Source organism: Globicephala melas, chromosome 20, assembly GCF_963455315.2.
Source record: "Globicephala melas chromosome 20, mGloMel1.2, whole genome shotgun sequence".
NCBI lineage: Eukaryota > Metazoa > Chordata > Mammalia > Artiodactyla > Delphinidae > Globicephala > Globicephala melas.
The window spans coordinates 41,318,631-41,345,104 of NC_083333.1; the positions used below are offsets into that span (position 1 = coordinate 41,318,631).

Genomic DNA, 26,474 nt, shown 5'->3' on the forward strand with positions numbered 1-26,474 from the left:
TAAACGTCTTTGGCATTTCCTCGTCAAATCTGGACTGCAGGGCTCAGGGAATTTAAATCAGAGGAGAGCAAAAGTAACAAGTACGAGGGCATCCTGCTGGCCGTCTGAGGGAAAAGTTATGGTCTTAGAATGGCCCCTAAACCATCCTCAACTCCTGAGGTGGTGACTATAAATTATTCCCTTTGATTGACCAGTCGCAGCCCCACGCCGCTCTTCCCCCGGGGCCTGGAATGCTGCTCTCTCTTCTGTGTGGTCTCTCTATGCCCTTCTATTATACGAAAACCCACCAACTATACAGCTTTTGTTTCTTAAAAAATAAATTTGGAAAAAAAAAAAATAAATAAAAATAAATAAATAAATTTGGGGGACTTCCCTAGTGGTGCAGTGGTTAAGAATCTGCCTGCCAATGCAGAGGACATGGGTTCGAGCCCTGGTCCGGGACGATCCCACATGCCGCGGAGCAACTAAGCCCATGTGCCACAACTACTGAGCCTGCGCTCTAGAGACCGCAAGCCACAACTACTGAGCCCGGGTGCCACAACTACTGAAGCCCGCACGCCTAGAGCCCGTGCTCTGCAGCAAGAGAAACCACCGAGCCTGCGCACTGCAACGAAGAGTAGCCCCCCGCTCGCTGCAACTAGAGAAAGCCCATGCGTAGCAATGAAGACCCAACGCAGCCAAATAAATAAATAAATACATTTATTAAATAAATAAATAAAGTTGGGGGGTGTGGGGACGGAGTTTGAGGCAGACGCCAGAGCCTGTTCGCTGAACTGAACCAAATCACGGGGTGTCTGTCCAGAAAGCCGGCGCTGTTTCCTCAGGAAACGGAGCTAGGACTCCCGTTCTTCTCGCTAAAAAAAAAAAAAAAAAAAAAAAAAAAAACCTCAGGATGGAGGACGGTTTTTAGATTTCGGTGGTCTGAAAGACGTTAGCAGCTCCTGAGGGATACATACCCTCTACTTTTCTCTTTTTACCCCAGCTCGGACCTCAGAAAAACCCCTCCCATTTCCACAGCGGATCTCCTCAGAGTTACACACGGAGAACAAGCCAGCCCCCGTCATTGGCTAGATTCCCTGTCCGTCTCTCGGCTACGATTCCGAGTGGTGCCTTTTGAATGTGTTCTAGTCCCGCTTCCCTTGTCTAATTGGTTCATTCGAACGGGCCCCCGGCCAGCTCAGTCATTCATTGGTGGATATAAAAGGACAGCTCTGATTGGCTTTTCGGATCGGTGCCAGTGAGAGCGCCTCAGGGATTGGCTTACCTGGTTTGGGCGGGCTAGCGGAAAGCTCAAACCGGAGTGGAAGCGCTCTCTTAACCGACGAACGTCTGTGGAGAAGAGGTTTGCTCCGTGATTGTCTCAGTTTGCTCCGGCATAGTCGCTTGCAGGGTTCTCGAGCCGTCCTTCACGACCGTCACCATGGAGATGTCACCACTGCAGGTACGGCTTGCGGAAGGGTCGCGTCGCGGGGCCTCAACGCGGCCCGGCATCCCTTCGGCTGCCTGTGAGAGAGGGAGGCGTCTGGGCTGTGGTCCGGCAGAGGCTGACTGGGCGTCGGTGTTCCGCGTCGATCCGGGTCCCCTGGGCTCGGCGTGATCGCGAAGAGGCTGAAACCCCTTTCTCGTGCTAATAGCGAAGTATTATCGGCTAACCTGGCTTCTAGGGTGTGCAGTTGTGTTTTTACTGTGTCTAGGAATTCACTTAGTCCTGGAGTAGATCGGTGGGATCATGGTCCGCGTGGGGCTTTAAGCGGCACAGACAGATGCTCTCCTCTTCTACCTGGGGCTGAAAATGGGATTGAACGCCCCTGACCTTGGAAGGTGCAGAGCAAGGCACAGGGTTCCCACTGTGCAGCCGGCAGCCCCGAGGTGCTCAAAATACATCCCTCCAGTGTTCAAAACGTTAACGTGCCCAAAGGATGGGACCCATAGCCTCGCAAACTGCTGCTGCTGCTGAATTAGAATCTATTATTTGCCTGGGACCTAGTAGGCACTCAGTAAATATGTGTGGAGTAGGTGAAAGAAGGGGGTGTATGCTATTGATGGCGTCTAACACGTAAAAATATTTCCATGTCAGATACACTTGGCAAAATAATATGTCAATTTAAACGGACGCCTGGGAACCTGGCTGCAGTAACTTAAACTGCCATGTTTGTACAAAACGATGTCAACTCCACTGATAACTACTAAAAGGTTGTGATTTCTTATAGTGTGTGTAAGCAGATCACTATGATAGGTGTTTTGTTTATGGTTTCTGATAAACCCGTGACTCAAAATACCTTCTCTTCAATTTTTAAAAAATTGTCAGCCTGTAGATGACAATATGCAAGTCAACAAAACAAAGAAAAATGAAGATGCTAAGAAAAGACTGTCTATTGAAAGAATCTATCAAAAGAAAACACAACTGGAACATATTCTGCTCCGCCCAGACACCTACATTGGCTCTGTGGAATCAGTGACCCAGGTAAAACCAAGCTAATTAAATGCAGTTCCTAAGTAGTTAAAATGTATACTTTTCCAGGTTAATTTTCCGTACTTCATTTACTTGGAGTGTCACTGGAACTGACCTAATCTATCATGTATGTTATCCTACTAATCCAGAAGACTTTACAGTAGTCATGATGGTAAAATAGAATAAATATATGGTCAAAGTAACCATATTTCTTTGCCTTATTTCCAGCAAATGTGGGTTTACGATGAAGATATTGGCATTAACTGTAGGGAAGTCACTTTTGTTCCTGGTTTGTACAAAATCTTTGATGAGATTCTAGGTGAGTGTGTTCTTTTTTTTTTTTTAAACATCTCTATTAGAATATAATTGCTTAACAATGTTGTGTTAGTTTCTGCTGTATAACAAAGTGAATCAGCTATATGCAGGTGAGTATATGCTTTAATACAAAGGTCCACTGGTCAGATCCTTTCTAAGAAGTATCATTCCTAGCAAACCCTCTGTAGCCAGAAATCCTATCCTTTCAAACAACAGTTGGCAAAGGTGAGGCAGTCTACTGGAATCTAGGAAGTTGACTTCTTTCCTAGAAACAGGCCTATGAATAAAAATTGCTAAATGAACCTCATTAATGATATTCCTGTGCTGCTTGAGATTTTTTTCTTTTTATGTCTTAGAGTTAAAGGATGTTTTTTAAAATACTTTAATTTTTTACCAATGTGTATTTTATCTTCTTTCAGTCAATGCTGCAGACAACAAACAAAGGGACCCCAAAATGTCTTGTATTAGAGTCACAATTGACCCGTAAGTCTCTTGCTTAGTCTTTTGTTTTTTATAGCTCATTGTTACTGTTAGTTGCATTTACTTTGATTTATAGTAAAGTTGGCTTTTTTTTAAATGGGAGTTTGCAAAAGTGCAGAAAGGTAGAAGGCTAAAATGAACAATCTATGATACCTACAATCTAGATCCAACAGTTATCAACACTTTGCCATATTTGCCCCATCTATATTTTTTCTGAATCATTTCAAAATAAATTACAGTCTTTATGACACTTCATCCCTAAATATTTTAGTAAGCATCTCCACTAACTGCTCTAAGTATTCTGGACTCTATAGCTGTTAACTTTTTCTCATGATGCTATTCAAATAGTAAACCAGCAGGTGGTGATAGAGAATAATTTGATCTAACATTTCTGCTTATAAATGTCCCCCTTTGTGGGTAGTCAGGGTGTTGCTTCCCCTTGTTATTAGCCTGATGAGTTATAACATAAACTATACTTTAGACTCTTTTTGGGAAACGTGTTAATGATGTACTCAAATGCTCCTAAGGACTTGATATCATAGTCTTTTAAAAAATGTTAAGCTAGATTTAGTTAGTCTTTTTTGTAGATAATACTCAGTACTATTTGTAATAAGAACCATAGTTTGTTTCCGGTTATAACTAAAATATATTATCTTCTTAGAATTAAAATAACTAAGAGATAAGTAAGTCCAAATAAATTTTTAGCATTTTATTGGCGAGCAGGGAAGTTTACAGTTAATAATGTCCTTTCATATTTGTTTTGCAATGTACTTTGTTGGGTGGGAAAGCTAAGGGTGCTGGGACAGTACAGATGATCCCCTTAAAAGTGATATAATAATATTATTTCCAAATTTTGTCCTTTTCTTTCCATTGGGCATAAATCATTTCCCTTTGTTTATCCTAACATTTTAAAATTTCCTATTTTTTCAATATTATCAGTGTCTGCTCAGGTGTTGGAAAAGGATTGATTTATTGTTTTTCTCTTGGCTCCTATTTCAGGAGTGTTAGGAACTAAGCATGCCGACGTTCAAAAGGTGTATATGAAAAAGCGTCATAAAGAAATTGAGACTTGTGAACTCATGTATTTTAGAGATAATAATATTTAAATATTAAAAAATATTAAGCACTAATTTAACATCTGTTTTATAAAAATTTTTTTCACTCTTCTTTTCTTAGGGAGAATAATTTAATTAGTATATGGAATAATGGAAAAGGTATTCCTGTTGTTGAACACAAAGTTGAGAAGATGTATGTCCCAGCTCTCATCTTTGGACAGCTCCTAACTTCTAGTAACTATGATGATGAAGAAAAGAAAGTAACGGGTAGAGTATTGAGGAAAATAAAAAACATATTTGTTGCTGAAAAAAAATACATCTTTTAAATGACTGTCTGTGGCATAAAGGTTAAAAGCATGGAAATAAATCTCTGTAATTGAATAACATTGCCAGTGATTAAGAAATAAAGCTGTTAATGAGATAAGAACAATTAAATAGTATTTTACCTTTATTTGCCCAGGTGGTCGAAATGGCTATGGAGCCAAATTGTGTAACATATTCAGTACCAAATTTACTGTGGAAACAGCCAGTAGAGAATACAAGAAAATGTTCAAACAGGCAAGTAAATAGGTATCTTGTGCCTTGATTATAAATTGTACTATAGCAATTTATATTGGTATTAATGGTTTGACATAATTTATAAGCTATTTCATCATGGGAAATTATTCATAAACATATATTGGGGGGGTTGGGGGGGGTTTGGTTTTTGTTTGTTTGGGAGGGTTTTTTAGGACTTGTAAATTTGCGTTATTTAGTTCTAGTTTGTGAGATTACTTGAATTTTTTCTCTCTCCTCTATTCTTTATTTCCATAGACATGGAGGGATAACATGGGGAGAGCTGGTGAGATGGAACTCAAGCCCTTTAGTGGAGAAGATTATACATGTATTACCTTCCACCCTGATTTGTCTAAGTTTAAAATGCAAAGCCTAGACAAAGATATTGTTGCACTGATGGTTAGAAGAGCATATGATATTGCTGGATCCACTAAAGATGTCAAGGTCTTTCTCAATGGAAATAAGCTTCCAGTAAGTACTTTCCTGGGTGTGGGCAATGAGGGAATTGAGATCATTGTCAAAGGCAATGCTGATTTTTTTTTTTCCATCCCATATATTTTTCTTAACCACTTCTCAAATATGTTCCTGTAAAGAAAACATTATGCTACATTTTTTTAAATCAGTTAGCTCATTTTAAGTTCACTAAAGTCTTTCTCAAAGAATCTCCTAAATAAATCCTTTTGTGTCTTTTAATGACCATCCTCTTATGCCCATCAGTGAACACCATTTCATTAGTTTTGAAAAATCTTTACAATCTACTTTTTAATTTACTTTAAATAAATTTTTCATACTATTATTTTTAATTCCTGTTTAGATAAAAGGATTCCGTAGCTATGTAGATATGTATCTGAAGGATAAGGTAGATGAAACTGGCAATGCACTGAAAATTATCCATGAACAAGTAAACCCCAGGTGGGAAGTGTGTTTAACAATGAGTGAAAAAGGCTTTCAGCAAATCAGCTTTGTCAACAGCATTGCTACTTCCAAGGTAATTTTATTTTTGAATTATTAATCATGATTTACCTTTACATATAAGTATTATTGTTTAAATTTATAAAATGAACTTGAATATTTGGCTACCTTGGCATAAAGGAAGCTAAATTAGATTTTTTTTTAATGTTTTATTATTATAATTTTGAGGGTAATGAATTTACAGTTTGGTATTTTTCCTCATTAGGGTGGCAGACATGTTGATTATGTAGCTGATCAGATTGTGACTAAACTTGTTGATGTTGTGAAGAAAAAGAACAAGGGTGGTGTTGCAGTAAAAGCACATCAGGTATGATACTTTAACGCAGTGTTCTTTTTCTAAAGTCAAGAAAGAGGAGAAAGGCTATAAATAAAGCAAGGCATGAGTAAGTTTTTAGTGATTTATTATCAACTTTTACTGCAGGTAAAAAATCACATGTGGATTTTTGTGAACGCCTTAATTGAAAACCCAACCTTCGACTCCCAGACAAAAGAGAACATGACTTTACAAGTCAAGAGCTTTGGATCAACGTGCCCGTTGAGTGAAAAATTCATCAAAGCTGTGAGTACTTAGAGGAAAATAAAAAATAGAAGCACCTTCCTTTATTTTCCATTGCCCTTCTCAGCCCTGCAGAAATAAAGCTTCCTCCCACATGTCTTCTCACTCTGAAAAGGAAATAAAAAAACAACTCTTACCTCTTACCAGGTCTTACCAAGCCCTTAATCACCATCTATATTTACCCATTACATGTCACCAGTTTAGATCACTACTGAATTTAACCCATCTAACTGCTTACCGAGCATTGAATGCCTAAAGTTGCTCTCAGTGGACACATCCAAAACTGAATTAGTTCTCTCCGTACTAACTGATCGCCATACAAGGAACTCCCCCACCCCCAGAAAACAAAACTATTTCCTGTTTTAGTCAAAGGCCCCAACTAACCACTAGGTTGCATAAATCTAAATCCAAATTCCTTAATTTGGCCTGCAAGACCCTGCCATTTCCAACCTCATCTCAGTACCACTTTTCCTACATTATCTAAGCTTCACTTCTACTGGCTTTAAATTACTCAAAAGCAGAGTACTCTTCCCCCTCTTTAGAGCTTTTTCACATTTCAGGCAGAGGATTACTCTGCCTGAAATGCTTTACACTTGGCTATTTTAAGTCTTTTTTTTAAAAAATATTTATTTATTTATTTATTTATGCATGCTGTGCCAGGTCTTAGTTGTGGCACGTGGGATCTTCATTGCAGCATGCGGAATCTTTAGTTGCAGCATGCGGACTTCTTAGGTGCGGCATGCAGACTCTAGATGCAGCATGTATGCAGGATCTAGTTCCCTGACCAGGGATCGAACCCAAGGCCCCTGCATTGGGAGCACAGAGTCTTACCCAGTGGACCAAAGGGAAGTCCCCAACTACTTTAGGTCTTAAATGTCATTTCCTCAGGAAAGCTTTTACTTTCTACTTCTTTCCCTAAGTTTGTTCCCATATAACACTGGACATGCATTACTATATATAACATGCTTTTCACTTATCTGTAACACCTGTCACACTTGTAATTTCTCATTTTATTTCTGTCTTCCTTGTAGTAAACTAAACTCCTTGAGGACAAGGACCATGTCTAATTTGTTTTAACCAATAGATCTCCACATGCAGCTCAGTGCCTGGCACAATATAAGTATGTAGTCAATAAATATTTATTGAATGAATGAACCCAAAGGAACCAGCTCCCTCAGTAGTGGTAACCTGAGGCAGGAAGATGTGCCACCCTCTATCCAGACATTACTTTTCTACCTCTTTTCATCTTTGAATTCTTTTTATTTTTGTGTGAGCTCATTTGTACTCCAGATTTCTGACAGAACTCTTCTTCCCTAACATGAATCCTCTCATTTTCAGGCAATTGGCTGTGGTATTGTAGAAAGCATACTAAACTGGGTGAAATTTAAGGCCCAAGTCCAGTTAAACAAGAAGTGTTCAGCTGTAAAACATAACAGAATCAAAGGAATTCCCAAACTTGATGATGCCAATGATGCAGGTACACATTTAATCATGTTTCCAAACTTTAAATCTTGAAGTTCAGTTATTTGTTTTATTCATTAACAGCATACTGTGGGTATTTTTCCCTTGACACTTAATACTGAACGGAATATTTGTACTTTGTTAAAAATCAACCAGTTCCCTGTTATTGAACACTTGGGTCATTTCAATTTTTAGCTGTTAAAAGTAGTGTTGAGATGATTATTTGGGGGTATAAAACAAAAATGTTTATACAGTAATCTATTACCTAATGTAGAGGAGAAAAAAGTGTTCTCAACCTTCTTAGGTTCCTGGCTATCTCTGAAAATTAAACTGACAAAGACAGATTAACAGGAAAAAAGCATGTGAATTTATTTAATATGATTTTTTGTGACACCAGAAAATTGTAAGGAAATGCAGACTCAAAGAAATGGTTAAACCTAAGTGGTTTTATGCTAGTTTTGATGAAGAGTGGAAAGTTGTGGAAAGATATGATAGGATAATGATTATGAGCTAAGTATAGTAAACTTGGGGAAACTTAGCAAGGCCTTTTCATTCAGATTCTTGGTGACCCTCAATCTTGGATTAGAATATTCCTTTCCACCAGGTATAAAGAGGGCATCTCCTCATGAGGGTCTTACGACATGCTTCAGGGGCGAAGTTTAACGGGGAGGTCAGGAGATCTTTCTGCTTCTACCATTTTCTCAAAATTCCGTCAGCTTAAGGTATTCAGTATGCCAAGGTGCCATATTTTGGGGTAGCATGTCTTAAACCTCATCACCAACAAATATATTAAATGTAATATGATTAAATGAATGTTTAGCAACAGTATAATTGTCATGAGAAATTAGTCTAAGAAACTTAAGACTTTATTACAAACTTAAGCTAAACTATGGATCTAATTACTTACCTCCATTTGACTCCTCAGCCAACTTGTTATGAATTGTAAATTATTTGTGTTTTATCACATGTCTGAGTTAGTATATTTGAGGTTGAACTAAATGTGCTAATATTAATTTGTTTATTTTAGGAGGCCGAAACTCCACTGAGTGTACACTTATCCTGACAGAGGGAGACTCAGCTAAAACTTTGGCTGTTTCAGGCCTTGGTGTGGTTGGGAGAGACAAGTACGGGGTTTTCCCTCTTAGAGGAAAAATGCTTAATGTTCGAGAAGCTTCTCATAAACAGGTAGAATATATAAAAACTATCTTCAGAATCTAAATCTAATTTTATAATGCAGGACTTCATGCTTGTATTTCATTCCTTTATTGGGCATTTTGAAATACACCTTGGATATTTTTTTGTTATTTTAGGAAATTGGGTACACTATAGCATATCTTAACAGATCTTTCTGACTTACTGACATATAGGCTAGTAACTCAAAATACTGGAGTTCAAGAAAACCCAAGCAACATATACTGTTGTAATTCTTTGTTCTTTTAAAGTTTATAAACAAAATAGTACATTTTTGGCTATACATCCATTTCAGATAATGGAAAATGCTGAAATTAACAATATAATCAAGATTGTGGGTCTTCAGTACAAGAAAAACTATGAAGATGAAGATTCATTGAAGACTCTGCGTTATGGGAAGATAATGATTATGACAGATCAGGTCAGATTTATTATCAAATATTTTAAATTTTTAAATTTTATTTATTTATTTATTTTTGGCTGTGTTGGGTCTTCATTGCTGTGCGCTGGCTTTCTCTAGTTGCAGCAAGCAGGGGCTACTGTTCGTTGCAGTGCACAGGCTTCTCATTGCGTTGGCTTCTCTTGTTGCGGAGCACGGGCTCTAGGCATGCGGGCTTCAGTAGTTGTGGCACACGGGCTCAGTAGTTGTGGCACACGGACTTAGTTGCTCCGCGGCATGTGGGATCTTCCAGGACCAGGGTTCGAACCCGTGTCCCCTGCATTGGCAGGTGGATTCTTAACCACTGTACCACCAGGGAAGCCCGATAGCAAATATTTTAGATTGTTAACCTAAATTAAACACATCTTATTGTTGCATTGCTTTTCTGCCATGAAAGGAAATTACTTAACTGGAGCTTTGTTCATTATTTTTAATCCACATCTAATAAGATATATTATGTTTGTATTTTATGTATATTACATATGTAAGTTAAGTGAGCCTGAATTTGAATAGCCTTTTTTTTAATCCCCATAGAAAAAATTTTGAGAAATTACCAGTAAGTCAATCATAATCTTTTTAGTTTCTAAACAATTCTTTTGTGTTTTGGCTTTCCAAATATTTCTAGGACCAAGACGGTTCCCATATCAAAGGCTTGCTGATTAATTTTATCCATCATAACTGGCCCTCTCTTCTGCACCATCGTTTTCTGGAGGAATTTATCACTCCCATTGTAAAGGTATACTAATTTCTAAGATACCATAATGGATATTTTAAGGCCCTACTCCTCAACCCTGGATACACATATAACCCCAGTGATGTATGATGGTATGCAGGGGACCCTGAAGTGTGGAAAGCCACAGCGATGTGTTTTTTACCTCAGGTGTCTAAAAACAAGCAAGAAGTGGCATTCTATAGCCTTCCTGAGTTTGAAGAATGGAAGAGTTCTACGCCAAATCATAAAAAATGGAAAGTCAAGTATTACAAAGGTTTGAAATGAAACTCACATAGAACTTCCCATTTTGTTATATTCCATTGTACAATATTATGTGGAGTAACTTGGTGTTCTTGGTTTTGTAGGTTTGGGCACCAGCACATCAAAAGAAGCTAAAGAGTACTTTGCAGATATGAAAAGACATCGTATCCAATTCAAATATTCAGGTCCTGAAGATGATGCTGCAATCAGCCTGGTGAGTTTGAGTGTATTTCATACATACCTTCTAGTTTTAAAAATCAATGCTTCAACTAGTCAGTTGAAACATTTAAATTTTCATATAATAAAATGTTTTATAAAATAGATTGTTTTTAGTAAGCATATCCCAAAGAAAGGAGCCAGATATTTTAGAAACTGAGTTTTTGTTGTTTATTTGTTAACTTTTTATAGAAGAAATATTTTGGAACCTATTCGTGCCAGTGACATCTTTTTCATCTTCTAATTTGTAGGCCTTTAGCAAAAAACAGATAGATGATCGAAAGGAATGGTTAACTCATTTCATGGAAGATAGAAGGCAACGAAAGTTACTTGGCCTTCCTGAGGTAAAAAAATGTTAAATATATCTCACAAAATGTACTATTTATTACCTTTAGAATTGACATTATAGCAAATTAAAGTTACTGAATAATAAGTACCTCAGTTAAAAAGTTAATGGATAACTATTTATAAATATCCTTATTCTTATTTAGACTGCTGCATAAATGTATTGGACCTGAAAGAAACTACAGAGTCAATGCACTTTTTTCCTGATTGTGCAGCAATTAAATTCATTTTGTCTTTAAAACATAAAATACTTCATAATTCTTTGCTTTTGAGGGAGTTAACAATTATCATAGAAGTGATAATGCTAACATGTGTTTTTGTTTTATTTTTGTATTAAGCATTATTAAGACCATTGATATTTTTTATTTTAAACTAGATCATGTAATACTCTCTTTGGTTCCTCAGGATTACTTATATGGGCAAACTACCACATATCTGACATATAATGACTTCATAAATAAGGAACTTATCCTGTTCTCAAATTCTGATAATGAGAGGTCTATCCCATCTATGGTGGATGGTGAGTTCTATTTTTATCATAAGATGGGAATCAATGCCCCGAAATGGTTAATTTGAGGATATTAATATTTGCACTTCTTTCATTTTAAAGGTTTGAAGCCAGGTCAGAGAAAGGTTTTGTTTACATGTTTCAAACGGAATGACAAGCGAGAGGTGAAGGTTGCCCAGTTAGCTGGGTCAGTAGCTGAGATGTCCTCTTATCATCATGGTGAGGTAAACACATAATCTATAATGTTTCCAGAAAGCATTATAGCAGAAATACCTGCAAAGTCATTCTCCAAACAGTTGATGAAAGTATAAGCTATACATCCATAGTAGAAAACAATGTGGTGGAATATATCAAACTATAAAATTGCTTATTTTTTGACCTAACAAATCTGTTTATAAAAATAATGTTCCTGTAAGGATACTATAATAGATCAAAAGATATGCAAGGATCTGTGTTCAAAGAGATTTAGTGATGTTTGCTATAACTTTGTTACGCCAAAATTTAGACATGGAAAGTGTCCATCAATTGGAAAATTATTATAAATTATGACACATCTATGAATGGAATTAGTGATATAACTTAAGTAAATCTATATGTACTAACATTGAAGAATGTCCATGTTCTATTGTCAGGTGAGGGAAAAGAAAAAAGGGGCAGAATAATACTTAAAGGAAGGATATACTCCAAATTGTTAACTTTGGTTATCGCTGGGAATTGGAAAGGGCAACTTTCCAATTTTTCATATATGTCTAAATTGTTTGACTTTATATCAATACAAACATACACCTGTTCATTTTTTATTTTGTAATTGAAATTGCTTTTTTTGCATTTATTATGTAAAACAGTTTTAAAGAATTAGATTGCCTATAAGTTTCTAGAACCTTAAAGTTAATGATTGTCTTGCCTGTTGCTTCAATCAAAATATAGCAGGTACTCAGTAAGTGTTCACATAATAAACATTTGTTGAATGCTTAGCATGTACCAAGTATACAAAGATAAATCATACATGTTCTCTACCTTTAAGGTATAATCACAGTTTAACCAGAGGATTATATCTCACATACAAACACACACACACACACACACACACACACACACACCCTATAGAATAGTGATACATGCTAGAATAGAAATGAGCAAAATGTTTCACACAAAGGAGGAAATATTTCATTCTGCTGAGGGTGAATAGAGGAGCTATACCTTCAAGGTTGAGTAGGACTTGATAGAAATTACTGGAAGGCAAGATCCCTGAACTTGGAGCCAGAATTCTTAGGTTTAGGGTACTACTCCTGCCATGTATTTATCTGGGAAAAGCCAATAAATATCTACACTTCATAAAACCTTACAGGATTATAGTGAAACACACTCATGATAACAAACATGTTATTATTGAGAGACTACAGATTAGATTAATGAATCTTTTTCCCCCCACCCACAGATGTCACTAATGATGACCATTATCAATTTGGCTCAGAACTTTGTGGGTAGCAATAATCTGAACCTCTTGCAGCCCATTGGTCAGTTTGGTACCAGGCTGCATGGTGGCAAGGATTCTGCTAGTCCTCGATACATCTTCACAATGCTCAGGTGGGTATGCTTCCGATTTTTTTGTGAATTGCCATTTCCGATTTTGAAGTATTGTGAGATTTAGTTGACCAAAAATAGAAAAATCCAGTTAATTGGAAAATAGATTTTTGATGCAGATGCTTGGATTATTAATTGTTTAAAACTAGCTCTTTAAAGTTTAACTATGCTACTCTTTGCAATGAGTAGAAAGTCAAAAATCTATTTCAGTTTGATAGCTTAGCCTTTGTATCCCTTAGAAGTATTGTTTCCTTGCCAAACTATAAATGTTTTTACTCCCATTTCTTTTATTTTATTCTCTTTCTCCATATAGAGCGGTGGTTCTCAACCAGGGTAGATTTTACCCTTCAGGGGACATGTGGCAATGTCTGGAGACATTTTTGATTGTCATGACTAGGGAGCCATGCCACTGGCATCTAGTGAGCAGAGGCCAGGGATATTGCTAAACACTCTGTAATGCACAGGGCGGCACCCCCACGGCAAAGAAGAAAGATGGCAGTAGTGCCAAGGTTGGGAAACCCTGTAGAGTTTGAGCCGGAGTAAAGAACTTGATTCTTCTTAAATACCACAAGTTGAAATTTTACTTCCTTTACAAGTCTATGGAAAGTACATTATGAGTGGTCAGTTTTCACCTGTCATCTTATTCAACTTTTCAACAGCATAGGGTACGGTAATCACTCCATCCTTGAAAGTCTTCTTTCATTATTTGTCCTCCAAGACACCAGACTGTTGGTTCTCCTCCCTATTAGTCTTCACTGGGTCATTCTCATCTTCCCAACCTCCAAATACTGGCCTGCCCTAGGGCTCCTTCATCAGACCTCTTTCCACTAACTATACTGCCTTCCCATCCATGGATGGTACCTCGTACATCCAGTCTCATAGCTCCAGCCCTACCCTCTAAATTTCATGTCCCCTCTCAACATTTACCACCTGAATGTCTAATAAGTATCTCAAACGTTAAATTCAAAACCATATCCTTAGTCCCTTTCTCAGTAAATGGAAAGCCATCCTTCTAATTCTCAGGCTCAAAATTTGGAGTTACCTTTGACTCCTTTTCTCCACATTTGCATCCCTGTGGGCTCCACATTGGAAAATACTAAGCCACCCCATTCATTATATTCATACAGACTATTATATTCTACCATTCTTCTTTCTTTTGGCAGCCAGTTGATTTTTTAAAATAGGTTACTCTGGTTCAGAACCTTCCAACTTCTTCCTTCAGAGAAAAACTAAAGCCCTATTTTAGCAAACCAGACCCTATATGATATGTGCTCCCACTCCCCATGTCTTTTGATTCCATCTCCTACTATCTCTGCTTCAAACACACCTGGCCTCTTTGCCTATAGTCAAACATGCCTTCAGGGCCTCTGACTTACTGGTCCCTCTGCTTGCAGTACTCTTTCTCTCAGTTTCTTCTCTGCTCAAATGTTATCCTATCAGAAAGTGCTTACCATTCCTTAGCATCCCCTCAATCAATCTTAGCTACTTTATTTTTCTATTTAGCATTTACCGTACCGCCTGACAAAATGCCTGTACTAGAATATCTCCCTGTACTGAGCTCCTTAAAGACTGAGGCTTTATATCTGCAGTGCCTGGCATGTAGAAAGTACTCAATAAATAATATTGATAAATGAATATTAGTCAGCAAGTAAAGCCAAAGTAATTTTCATGTATATATCTGAGATAACATATGTTCTTTCCGTGAAAGTTGTGTCAAAGCCAATATTTTTCTAAAATAACATTCTTTGTTTTCTTTAGCCCTTTGGCTCGGTTGTTATTTCCACCAAAAGATGATCACACGTTAAGGTTTTTATATGATGACAACCAACGTGTTGAGCCTGAATGGTACATTCCTATTATACCCATGGTGCTGATAAATGGCGCTGAAGGAATTGGTACTGGGTGGTCCTGCAAAATCCCCAACTTTGATGTTCGTGAAGTTGTGAATAACATCAGACGTTTGATGGATGGAGAAGAACCTTTGCCAATGGTAACTATTCTGTGGTACTAGGAACCTTATTAGTTTTCCTCTGGTTTCAATTCAGCAGTTGATATGGTTAAAGAAGACACAAATAGAAAATTTATTTCATGCTTAATATTAGATTTATTGTTTAATGCTGTTGGGATTTGTTTTAGTATCACATTTAGAAAATATTCTTTTTCAAAATACTAATTTAGCTTCCAAGTTACAAGAACTTCAAGGGTACTATTGAAGAGCTGGCTCCAAATCAATATGTGATTAGTGGTGAGATGTCTATTCTTAATTCTACAACCATTGAAATCTCAGAGCTTCCCATCAGAACATGGACCCAGGTACGTAATTATGGGTTTCTTTTTTGATTTTTGTGATAGGGGAAACATTTTTTATACTGATGTTTGTTGAATATTCAGGAGCCTATGTTTGAGAAACTTACAAAAGGATTATTTCTTTCTTTAGACATATAAAGAACAGGTTCTGGAACCCATGTTGAATGGCACTGAGAAGACACCCCCTCTGATAACAGATTATAGGGAATACCACACAGACACCACTGTGAAGTTTGTTGTGAAGATGACTGAAGAAAAACTGGCAGAGGCAGAGAGAGTTGGACTACACAAAGTCTTCAAACTCCAAACTAGTCTCACATGCAACTCTATGGTATGTCTTGTTTCATGAGAAATATGTATGTTTCCATTTATATTAAAGATTAATATCAATTTTAAAAGGATATCTTAGGCTACTTTTACAGTTTCAAAGGATAAAGTCATTTCTCTAAAACGATTAAAGTTTAGCCAATTTATCTGTTGTTGACTCCAATCTTGTTTTTCTTTTCTAGGTGCTTTTTGACCACGTAGGCTGTTTAAAGAAATACGACACAGTGTTGGATATTCTAAGAGACTTCTTTGAACTCAGGCTTAAATATTATGGATTAAGAAAAGAATGGCTTCTGGGAATGCTTGGCGCTGAATCTGCTAAACTGAATAATCAGGCTCGCTTTATCTTAGAGAAAATAGATGGCAAAATAATCATTGGTATGTTTTTGGAACAATAACTTCCTGTACTAAAATTACTATCGTACCTCACTTCCTTTAAACATTTTTGGTGAGAGGGATGATGGAGAGGGCGGGCAAAATCCGTTTATTTCCACTGGTTACACGTACAGGTATTTCTTTCAAATACCTAAGTTAGCATTTATAGTTTAAAAGAGATAGCTTTTCCTAGATTGAGCGTCGTGAGAAATCAAGATTTAGTTAACATTTAGACAGGAAAAGAACAGAGAGCTAGAAGAGGTCCCTGTGTAAACTGATTGATAAAGAGCAGAGATAAGTCTGATAGAAAAACAAAAAAAGGAAGGAGGATTTTAAATGGCTTATATTATAAGTAAATGGTATACTCAAGACTGAAAGTCATGTCTAAGGGAATTTTTTTAAGACATTCTAGAAGCAACTAAATCAGAGTTTAAGTAACCAGGAAGAAAACAGTTTTGACTAAAGCTGGAGGGTTGAAAGAAATGGCTCAGCTCTGGCCAGAGTAAACTAGAAAAGCCAGGTAACTATGGGTTGTAGTAGCAAGCCCCAAAACATGACAACACAAGTTACCAGTGATCACAGGATCATTTTCTGATGGTACATGAAAATGTTTAACTTAGTAGTTACATGTTCATTTTCATGGATATTTTAAAATACAATAACGATGGCATATCAGTCCCCTAATTTCACAGATGATATTGCTTAAGACAAAGCTAAAATAAGTAATATTGGATATGACTCAAGGAAAAATAAAAAGTAAAAAGTATTTAGTTGACTGGAATTTAGGAAATACTAGAGACTATCCAGTCTTCTTGAGGAGTAAATATAGAGGGCCTAAAAGTGTGACCTATATCAAGTTAATTGATGAAAGGTGGTACTCAAAACCTCACTCTATTATAACTAGTAACTCTCAGTGTCCCTCAAAGTCTAACAAATTGACTGCAGTAAACTTTGGGAGAGGGGTGCTATAGAAAAAAGGGAACAAATGCATTATAGGGGACTATAATCAAGAGAAATCAATGTCTGAATGAGTGGCACTAAAAACTTGCCCACTCGGGTGTTGAAATTAAAAGACCAGGGAGGAGACTCCCCTGGTGGCGCAGTGGTTAAGAATCCTCCTGCCGGGCTTCCCTGGTGGCGCAGTGGTTGAGAGTCCACCTGCCGATGCAGGGGACACGGGTTCGTGCCCCGGTCCTGGTAGATCCCACATGCCACCGAGCGGCTGGGCCTGTGAGCCATGGCCGCTGAGCCTGCGCGTCCAGAGCCTGTGCTCCGCAACGGGAGAGGCTCCTGCCAATGCAGGGGACGTGGTTTCAAGCCCTGGTCCGGGAAGATCCCACATGCCACGGAGCAACTAAGCCCGTGCGCCACAACTACTGAGCCTGCGCTCTAGAGCTCGCAAGCCACAACTACTGAGCCTGCGTGCCACAACTACTGAAGCCCGCGTGCCTAGAGCCCGTGCTCCGCAACAAGAGAAGCCACCGCAATGAGAAGCCTGCGCACCGCAACGAAGAGTAGCCCTGGCTCGCCGCAACTAGAGAAAGCCCATGAGCAGCAGTGAAGACCCAACACAGCCAAAAATAAATAATAAATAAATAAATTTTAAAAATAAATAAATAAATAGAAGACCAGGGGATATAATTGAGGTCAATATTTATCAGAAATAAAGGTTTTGATTGTCTTGTTATTCAAGTTATGATTAAGTCACTACCTCATATATGATTTGACTGCCCCCTTGTGGTAATTTACATTTGTCAGTGGTTTAGGAGCAGACTTGACTATCCACCAGGATGTACAAATTTATGCAAGAAGACAGTTTAATCTCCAGTTTTAATCTTTTCACTTAATATGGTAAAACCTTATCCCTTTCCTCAAATATTGCTCAAAACTACTATCTCTGTTCACATTTGTTTAAACAGAAAACAAGCCTAAGAAAGAATTAATTAAAGTTCTGATTCAAAGAGGTTATGATTCGGATCCTGTGAAGGCTTGGAAAGAAGCCCAGCAAAAGGTAACTTCTTGGTTAGCATTTTCTGTCTTATTAAAGACTATGTATAGTCTAATGTCTATGTTTCACATTTCCTATTAAAGCTACATTTTAATTTCTCCTTTAGGTTGCAGATGAAGAAGAAAATGAAGAGAGTGACAATGAAAAGGAAACTGAAAAGAGTGACTCTGTAACAGATTCCGGACCAACCTTCAACTACCTTCTTGATATGCCTCTTTGGTATCTAACCAAGGAAAAGAAAGATGAACTGTGCAGACTAAGAAATGAAAAAGTGAGTTGTTGATGGATAGTACATGTTGCTTGGTTGTATTCCAATGGTGAAAGTAAATTGTGTGCTTTGGGAAAATGCTGTTTATGCACATAAATTAACTTAATTTTCTGACTATCTTATGAAGGAGCAAGAGCTAGAAACATTAAAGAGAAAGAGTCCATCAGATTTGTGGAAAGAAGACTTGGCTGCTTTTGTTGAAGAGCTGGAGGTATGTAGTTTATAATGCCTGTGTTAGAATTTTTATTAATGAAATAATGTATTCTAGCAATATACCTCTTTGTCAAGAAATTTCACAATTGGCAATAGAAAGAATATAGGAGGCATGGAGATACATTCCAAGATAACACATAAAATAACATTGTTAGAAACTAGTTAGAATAAAGTAAATGGTGCCAAGAAACATACTACCTAAAAGTTTTTGGACAAAGAGGGGAAAGGGCAGGAGTTGATTTTTCACCTATTGGGACTGAGAAGATAAAGAGAATTCAAACACGGAAGAAAACCAGCCCAGTCCCTCAAGTAAACCTGAAAGGACAAAAATAGTTTCCTTCAGGGCTAGCTAATCAGTAGTTTCAGGAGATCCTCTGTTACCAAAATTGCTAATGTGGTTTGTTCTCCAGTATTATCTTAACATAAGAAAAAGTATTTTATAAATTAAGATAAAAGGCCTAACATGTAGATTTATATTATTGTACTTCAGTTTGGATGTCCAGCTTGTAATCAGTCGATTGGATAAATGTACATTACTGGAATCACATCCTTTCTTATTTCTTAATTGAGTTTACAAAGTATGCCTTAATATTGGTGGTATACTTGATAGAACAGCTTATCACAAATTTATGTTAAGATGTAACAAATTGAAATCAGTTTAACCGTTGCCTTTTATTCTGTCCCTATAAAGTGGCATCGATGCTGTAATGTCTTTGTTAGCTTATAAACTTGCTTTCTTTTTTTTTTTTCTTACATCTTTATTGGAGTATAATTGGTTTGCAATGGTGTGTTAGTTTCTGCTTTATAACAAAGTGAATCAGTTATACATATGTTCCCATATCTCTTCCCTAAACTTGCTTTTTTATATCAACCTTTTGTAGGCTGTTGAAGCAAAGGAGAAACAAGATGAACAAATAGGACTTCCTGGGAAAGGTGGGAAAGCAAAGGGGAAAAAAACACAAAGGGCAGAAGTTTTGCCTTCTCCATGTGGAAAAAGAGTCATCCCCCAAGTGACCATAGAGATGAAAGCAGAGGCAGAAAAGAAAATTAAAAAAAAAATTAAGGTAATACTCTTGAAAGCATTATACATAAAACACTTTTAAGTGTTTTTCCACTTAAAATTGAACTAATCATAAAACTTCTAATCCCGTACTCAGGAATTTATCAACTAATCATAACTTTCCTTTCTTATGAGCCTGATTTTTTTAATGTTTAAGTATCTTGAAAAAGTCATACCCATACCCTTTTTTATTCAGAGCTCTTAGCCAAAATACAAAGAAAAAAAAAATCACTCTTTGACAGATATATATTTGTATATTTGACCTTATATTATTCCAAATAATAAACGGGCAGAACTTAACCATTTTTGTCTTGCTGTCTTTTAGAATGAAAATACTGAAGGAAGCTCTCGAGAGGATGGGATGGAAATAGAAGGCCTAAAACAGAGATTAGAAAAGAAACAGAAAATAGAACCAGGTATTAAAACATTTTAAGGAAAATCATATAGAGTTGAGACTAAATTATGTTTGTTACCTAGTACGTTCCATATAGATGTTCAAAAGTTCTTATTGAGGTACATGAAGAAGGGCTATATCTGAAGTATACTTGAACTTCCCTAACATTGTCCTTGGGATTTGATTTATTTTAGAAGAGATCATTTTGTAATGAAATACTTTGTTGGGATCTAAAGAAAGTGTTCAGTTTATTAGATTTCACTTTCTAGCCAGTTATGAGGTTTTAATATATGTAATATATTCATATGTAAAGCTTCTTGAGGACAGTCACCATATCTTAGTCATGTTGTTTTATCCCTAGAGTTCAACACCATGCCTGGGATATACTTAACACTCACTCAGTAAATTAAATAGAAGTAAAAATTCTGTTAACCATTTGATTATGCCTTTACTGAATATCTACTTTTTTCTAACTTCTTCATTGAGATATTCACATACCAAATTCACTCATTTAAAGTGTACCATTCAGTGGTTTTAGTATACTCAGTTTTAGAACAGTTTCTTGTCCTGGAAAGAAACACTGTACGCAATTACTGGTCACCCCCCATTTTCTCCCAACTCCCCCTCCCTCTAGGCAACCACCAATTTACTTTCTGTGTCTAGATTGCCTATTCTGGACATTTCCTATGAATGGAATCATATAATATGTTCTTCTGTGGCTGGCTTCTTCACTTAGCATGTTTTCAAGGATCATTCATGTAGTAACATGTATCAATACTTCATTCTATTTTGTTGCCAAATAGTTTTTCATTGTATGAATATACCACATTATATTTATTTGTTCGCCAGCTGCTAGATATTTGAATTGTTTCCACTTTGGGGCTTTTATATTTCTTTGGCGAAATGTCTATTCAGCTCCTTTGCCCATTTTTTAATTGGGTTATTTATCTTTTTATTGTTGAGTTAGTTGTAAGAGTTCTTGATATTCCAGATGCCAGACCTTTATCAGATATATGATTCTCAAATATTTTCTGCCAGCCTGTGGATTATCTTTTCATTTTCTTGATGGTGTCCTTTGAAGCACAAGTTTTTAATTTTGATGAAGTCTAATTTATCTTCTTTTTTTCTTTTGTTGCTCATGTTTTTGGTGTCATATCTAATCTTTTGCCAAATCCAAGGTCATTAAGATTTACCCCTAGGGTATTCCCTGGCAGTCTAGTGGTTAGGACTCCATGCTTTCATTGCTATGGGCCCGGGTTCAATCCCTAGTTGGGGAACTAAGATCCCACAAGCTGTGCGGCATGGCGAAAAAGAAGAAAAGAAAAGATTTACCCCTTATCTTCTTCTAAGAGTTTTTAGTTTTAGCTCTTACATTTAGGTAATTTTGAATTAAGTTGTATATGGCATAAGGAAGGGGTCAACTTCATTCTTTTGCATGTGGATATCCAGTTGACCCAGCACCATATATTGAAAAACCTTCTTCCCTGTTGAATTGTCTTCACCATTGCCAAAAATCTATTGACCATAAATATTAAGGTTTATTTATGGATTCTTAACTATTCCATTGATTGATGTATATGTCTATCCTTGAGTATCTACTTTTGATAGATAACGTTCAGTTCTGTGGGGAATACAAAGATGAATAAAATGATTGGAAACATCTTAGTATTAAAAAGAAGTAATAAAAGTGTGTTGTGTGTGCTGTGCTGTGGAAAGTTCTCTACTGGCCTTATACTACAGCACGTGTTTAACTTTAACCTACCTAGCAGTCAATTAGCATATAAAAGCAGCGAATCAGGTAAGTATTTTGAACATTCACGTTTCCCATCACTATCTCAAGTCTTGTGAGGACACAAGAAGTGGGGAAGCATGGCGCTCACCCTCAAGACGTTTATCAGGAAAGAAAGGTAAAGCAGTACATACTAGCCATTGTAGGGATTTAGAGAAAGGTGAGATCAGTGTGGGTACATGTAGATTGCAGAGGCTTTGTGAAAGAGGTAAAACTTGGTTTAGAGTCTTAAAGATTGGGTAAGATTTAGGTATTCTAGACTGGGAGAAGGCAAATGGACATATAATATGCATGGGACGATGAGAAGGCCCCTTAACAGAGTGGAAAATAGTAGAAAATAGTTAAACCAGATTATGGAGAGTTAGAAAACCAGGTTGTTGGAGGAGGGTGGATAAGATTAGATTCAACTAGGAGATATGAAATAGGTAGGTGTATGAAGGAAGAATATGAAGAAAGGACTAAGTCAGATCAATAAGGAGTCTGTCCTTATCTTTGGGCCTAGATGAGGGAAATAAATAGCAAAGGATTGGTATGAGAGACATTTGAGGAAAAGAATTAACAAGACTTAGTGACTTTAAACCTCCTTAACTCAGCCATTAAATGCTCCTCGAGGTTCGGGCCCAGCCATTCTGTTCCCTTTGAGCTGTTTCCCTCGCCTTGACTTCAGCAGTAACCTTCTGTTGATCTTGCATCTGTTCTTGTGCCTTTCCCATCTCCACACTACAGTCTGAGAGAACTCTAAAATGCAAAGCTGGTCATATTGATTCCCTGTTTAAAACAAAATCCTTAACAAGACCAGCCACTCTCTTGGGACTTCCCCGGTGGTCCAGTAGTTAGACTCCGCCTTCCAATGCAGGCGGCGGCGCAGGTTCGATCCCTGGTCGGTCAGGGAACTAAGGTCCCACATGCCGCGGGGTGCAGCCAAAGACTTTTAAAAAAAGACCAGCCACTCTCCCTCTGACTTCTGCTTTCCAGCCATAATGGATTTCTTTCAGTTTCCTAAGTGCACTATGTTTTCTCACAGGGCTTTGTACATGTTATTTCCTAAACTGGAATGTTTTGTCATCCAACTCCCTTCAACTAGTTAACTTAAGCATCTCTTTCTTGGAAAACCCTCTTATTTATATACATATGCATACATACTACGTGCCCTATGTAAACATATATACCATGTGGGATTATTATTATATATGGGATTAGATAACCAAACTATAAGCTCCACAGAAAGGGGGACTATGTCCTTTTCTGTTCACCATTCTATTCCCAGTACTAGCACAGAGTTCAATAAATATTTGAAGGATGGATGGATGATAGATGGAGAAAAGTGAGTCAAAGAATATGTAAACATGGTTAATTCCTATCTCCCTTCCAGGTACCAAGACAAAGAAACAAACTACATTGCCATTTAAACCAGTCAAGAAAGCCAAAAAGAGAAACCCCTGGTCTGATTCGGAATCAGATATAGACAGTAACGAAAGTAATTTTGATGTCCCTCCCCGAGAAAAAGAGCCACGGAGAGCAGCAAGTAAGGAAGAGTGAAGATTTGAATGGGCAATCTATTTCAAGGCACATAATCCCAGAAATGGTTATATCTTAGAGCAGTAATTACATTTTTGAGAAACTAAAACATCTTTTAGAAGATTAAACTGAAGCTTATATCTTCAGGAAATGTTATATTAATCTGTGGATTAAATATTTCTCCTGTTATCCTCTTTGATTCTTTGTATATGTATATTTTTAACAGCAAAAACCAAATTCACAATGGATTTGGATTCAGATGAAGATTTCTCAGATTTTGATGAAAACACTCAAGATGAAGATCGTGTCCCATCAGATGCTAGTCCACCTAGGACCACAACTTCCCCAAAGTAAGTATCCTCTCTAATAGGGATTTTATCATGATTGTTTTTAATAGCTGATGATATATTCTTTGTTGACACATTTAGAATTGGTCATCAGGATTTTTTTATTATTATTATTCTAGACATACTAACAAAGAACTGAAGCCACAGAAAAGTGCCACATCAGGTATGTTAAGTAAAAATAGTGAGATGTCTGCTTTATTGGAGCACTTAGGTCCACCCGGCTTCTAACCCGGCCTACATTATCCAAGTCCTGTCTTTGAAAATAAATGTGGGTTCTTGTTAGCATTACATTGATATTGTTCATTAGGTTTAGTTTTGCACATAAATAGGTTCTACATTTAAACTAAATGTACTAAAAGTAATCATTTGCTTGCCAGGTACTATGCTAGGTGCTAGAGATACAAAAACTTATTGTTTGCTCATGAAGAACTCAGTAATTAGAACAGAGTTATAAAAGCGTGTTTGAAATATTCCAGGAAAGTCACAGACTTTGTGTTTAAATAGAAATTCAGAGCAGGGACAAAAGCAGTAAACAGATTTTCATGTATTGCTTATATGTATTATTTTCCTTTCCATTTGAAGTAACGGACCTTAACGCTGATGATGCCAAGGATAATGTACCACCTCCTCCAAGCTCTCCTGCTGCTGATTTCCCAGCTGCAACTAAAACCACAAACCCTGTTCCTAAAAAGAACGTGACAGTGAAGAAGATGGCAGCAAAAAGTGAGCCTCAGTCTTTGAGATGGGTTAATATTGGGATTAGCTACTGGCTGCCACAAGTCAGCTTCAATTTTTATTCCCCAAATTTACTATATTGAAATTAAGCCTTTACCAACTGAAAACAAATCTTTAGATCTTCATAATCAAAATTGCTAGTCAAAAGGTTTAAAAATAGCATGTTTCTCAAAATGCCAGGTGTTAGTTAGCTCATTTCTGTGACAGGGATGGGAGTTAGAAACAGTTGCAAATGTTTAACATGAAGCATATACCTACAAAAAAATCATATGCTTAAGAATACTTTGATTCTCTAATGCATTTCATCTCTGTTAGGTTGTCTTTTCCTATGTTAAATATAAGCAGTCAACAGGTTGCTAAAGAAGGTTCACTGTGGGAACAATTCAGCTAAGAGTGTCCCTGACAAATTCCTGTGTTCACTTGCAGGTCAGTCTTCCACCTCTACTACAGGGGCCAAAAAAAGGGCTGCACCAAAAGGAACCAAAAAGGATCCAGACTTGGATTCTGATGTCTCTAAAAAGCCTAATCCCCCCAAAACCAAGAGTCACCGCAAAAGGAAGCCGTCCACTTCTGATGATTCCGACTCTAATTTTGAGAAAATGATTTCTAAAGCAGTCACAAGCAAGGTATTTATCCTAGTCAGTCCTTTTGCTGTAGGTATTTTGAAGCACATAACCAAGCTTTGCTCCTAATAATTTGGCACATTTTTAAGGAAATAAATTTAAATCCCATAGTCCGTTAGCCTTTTACTCTATGTAGTTTAGTTGTAAAAAAGTTAAATATGCCACTAATTAGTCAATGAGAGAGTTGCCTTCAGTCTATTTCTTTCCTTCTTTCTATTTTTTTTAAAAATTTATTTATTTATTTTTGGCCCCGTTGGGTCTTCATTGCTGCACGTGGGCTTTCTCTAGTTGCCGCGAGCAGGGTCTACTCTTCGTCGTAGTACGCGGGCTTCTCACTGTGGTTCTCTTTTGGAGCACGGGCTCTAGGCACGCAGGCTTCAGTAGTCGTGGCACGCGGGCTCTAGAGCGTAGGCTCAGTAGTTGCGGTGCACGGGCTTTGTTGCTCTGAGGCATGTGGGATCTTCCCGGACCAGGGCTCGAACCTGTGTCCCCTGCATTGGCAGGCGGATTCCCTGTGCCACCAGGGCAGTCCCAATTTCTTACTACTCATTAGAAGGTGGAAAACTCCTTGAGTTGTAGTCTGTTGATATATTTTTTGCATCGAAATTCTGCTGTCAGGTTGACATTGTACAAACTACTTGGGCTTTTCTCTTTTAGAAACCCAAGGAGGACAGTGATGACTTCCACCTGGACTTAGACTCAGCTGTGGCTTCTCGGGCAAAATCGGGACGGACAAAGAAACCTATAAAGTACCTCGAAGAATCAGATGAAGATGATCTGTTTTAAAATGTGAGGTGATTATTTTAAGTAATTGTCTTATTGAGCTCAAGACTGGTTTTAAATTTATGTGAATCTCTCAGTTTCTTCCCCTCTGAATTTAGTTTGGGGAAGGTAGTTTTAATTCAGAACCATCAAAGTGAAGTAGAGCCCAAGTGTCCCTTATCTTTATATAATACTGTCTAAGTAGTGACCATCTCGTGGGATTGTTTTTTCTCTGCTTTGTATATGTATTGAGTCTGTTTTCTTTTGTCTTTTAAATCTGATTTTAGGTTCTTCTGGGCTCTAGAGGCAGTTGTGTGGTCACTTCAGCATAATGTAGTTTGACCACTCATTAAGCTAAAATTGGAGCACTTTGACATAAAAGTTTCTACTCTGCCTACTTTCTGAAAATATGAGATACAGCATGATGAGTTTCTCTGTTTTATCTTAGTTTCATAGATAATTTTCCATCAGATAGAACTTTATGTAGTTCCAGTACCAAATACTTCTCGCTCAGCCTTTTATGTGCTGAATTTTTAAGCAGTGAAAAATTGTTCATATTCTTCATATCTTTTTGAATGAGCTGAAGAAAAACACCATGGCTGTGTCTCTATAACCTCAACACAGTCAATTAGATGAAGAAAATTAG

The 26,474-nt window shown here is 37.2% G+C and overlaps 1 protein-coding gene across 1 annotated transcript; it reads left to right on the top strand.

The window, feature by feature from the left end:
• Window positions 1-1,335: 1,335 nt before the first annotated feature.
• TOP2A (DNA topoisomerase II alpha) lies at window positions 1,336-26,288 on the top strand. Its single transcript, XM_030839738.3, has 35 exons — window positions 1,336-1,441; window positions 2,309-2,464; window positions 2,681-2,771; window positions 3,187-3,250; window positions 4,424-4,569; window positions 4,763-4,860; window positions 5,116-5,328; window positions 5,672-5,845; window positions 6,035-6,136; window positions 6,251-6,388; window positions 7,724-7,862; window positions 8,874-9,031; window positions 9,333-9,458; window positions 10,102-10,212; window positions 10,357-10,462; window positions 10,554-10,663; window positions 10,917-11,009; window positions 11,416-11,530; window positions 11,621-11,742; window positions 12,957-13,105; window positions 14,861-15,092; window positions 15,281-15,415; window positions 15,540-15,740; window positions 15,919-16,114; window positions 18,031-18,122; window positions 18,226-18,390; window positions 18,515-18,598; window positions 19,482-19,664; window positions 19,986-20,076; window positions 23,216-23,368; window positions 23,588-23,711; window positions 23,828-23,871; window positions 24,291-24,431; window positions 24,870-25,069; window positions 25,724-26,288. Exons 1-35 carry the CDS (start codon window positions 1,421-1,423, stop codon window positions 25,850-25,852), a joined length of 4,602 nt encoding a protein of 1,533 aa, XP_030695598.1. The 5' UTR covers window positions 1,336-1,420; the 3' UTR covers window positions 25,853-26,288.
• Window positions 26,289-26,474: the final 186 nt, after the last annotated feature.

Excerpts from the sequence above, each read along its gene's own strand:
- TOP2A (XM_030839738.3), top strand. The coding sequence starts at position 1,421 with ATGGAGATGTCACCACTGCAG. Across the intron at positions 11,010-11,415 it reads AGTTACTTGGCCTTCCTGAG|GATTACTTATATGGGCAAAC; the intron begins GTAAAAAAATGT and ends TTGGTTCCTCAG. Across the intron at positions 11,743-12,956 it reads CCTCTTATCATCATGGTGAG|ATGTCACTAATGATGACCAT; the intron begins GTAAACACATAA and ends CCCCACCCACAG.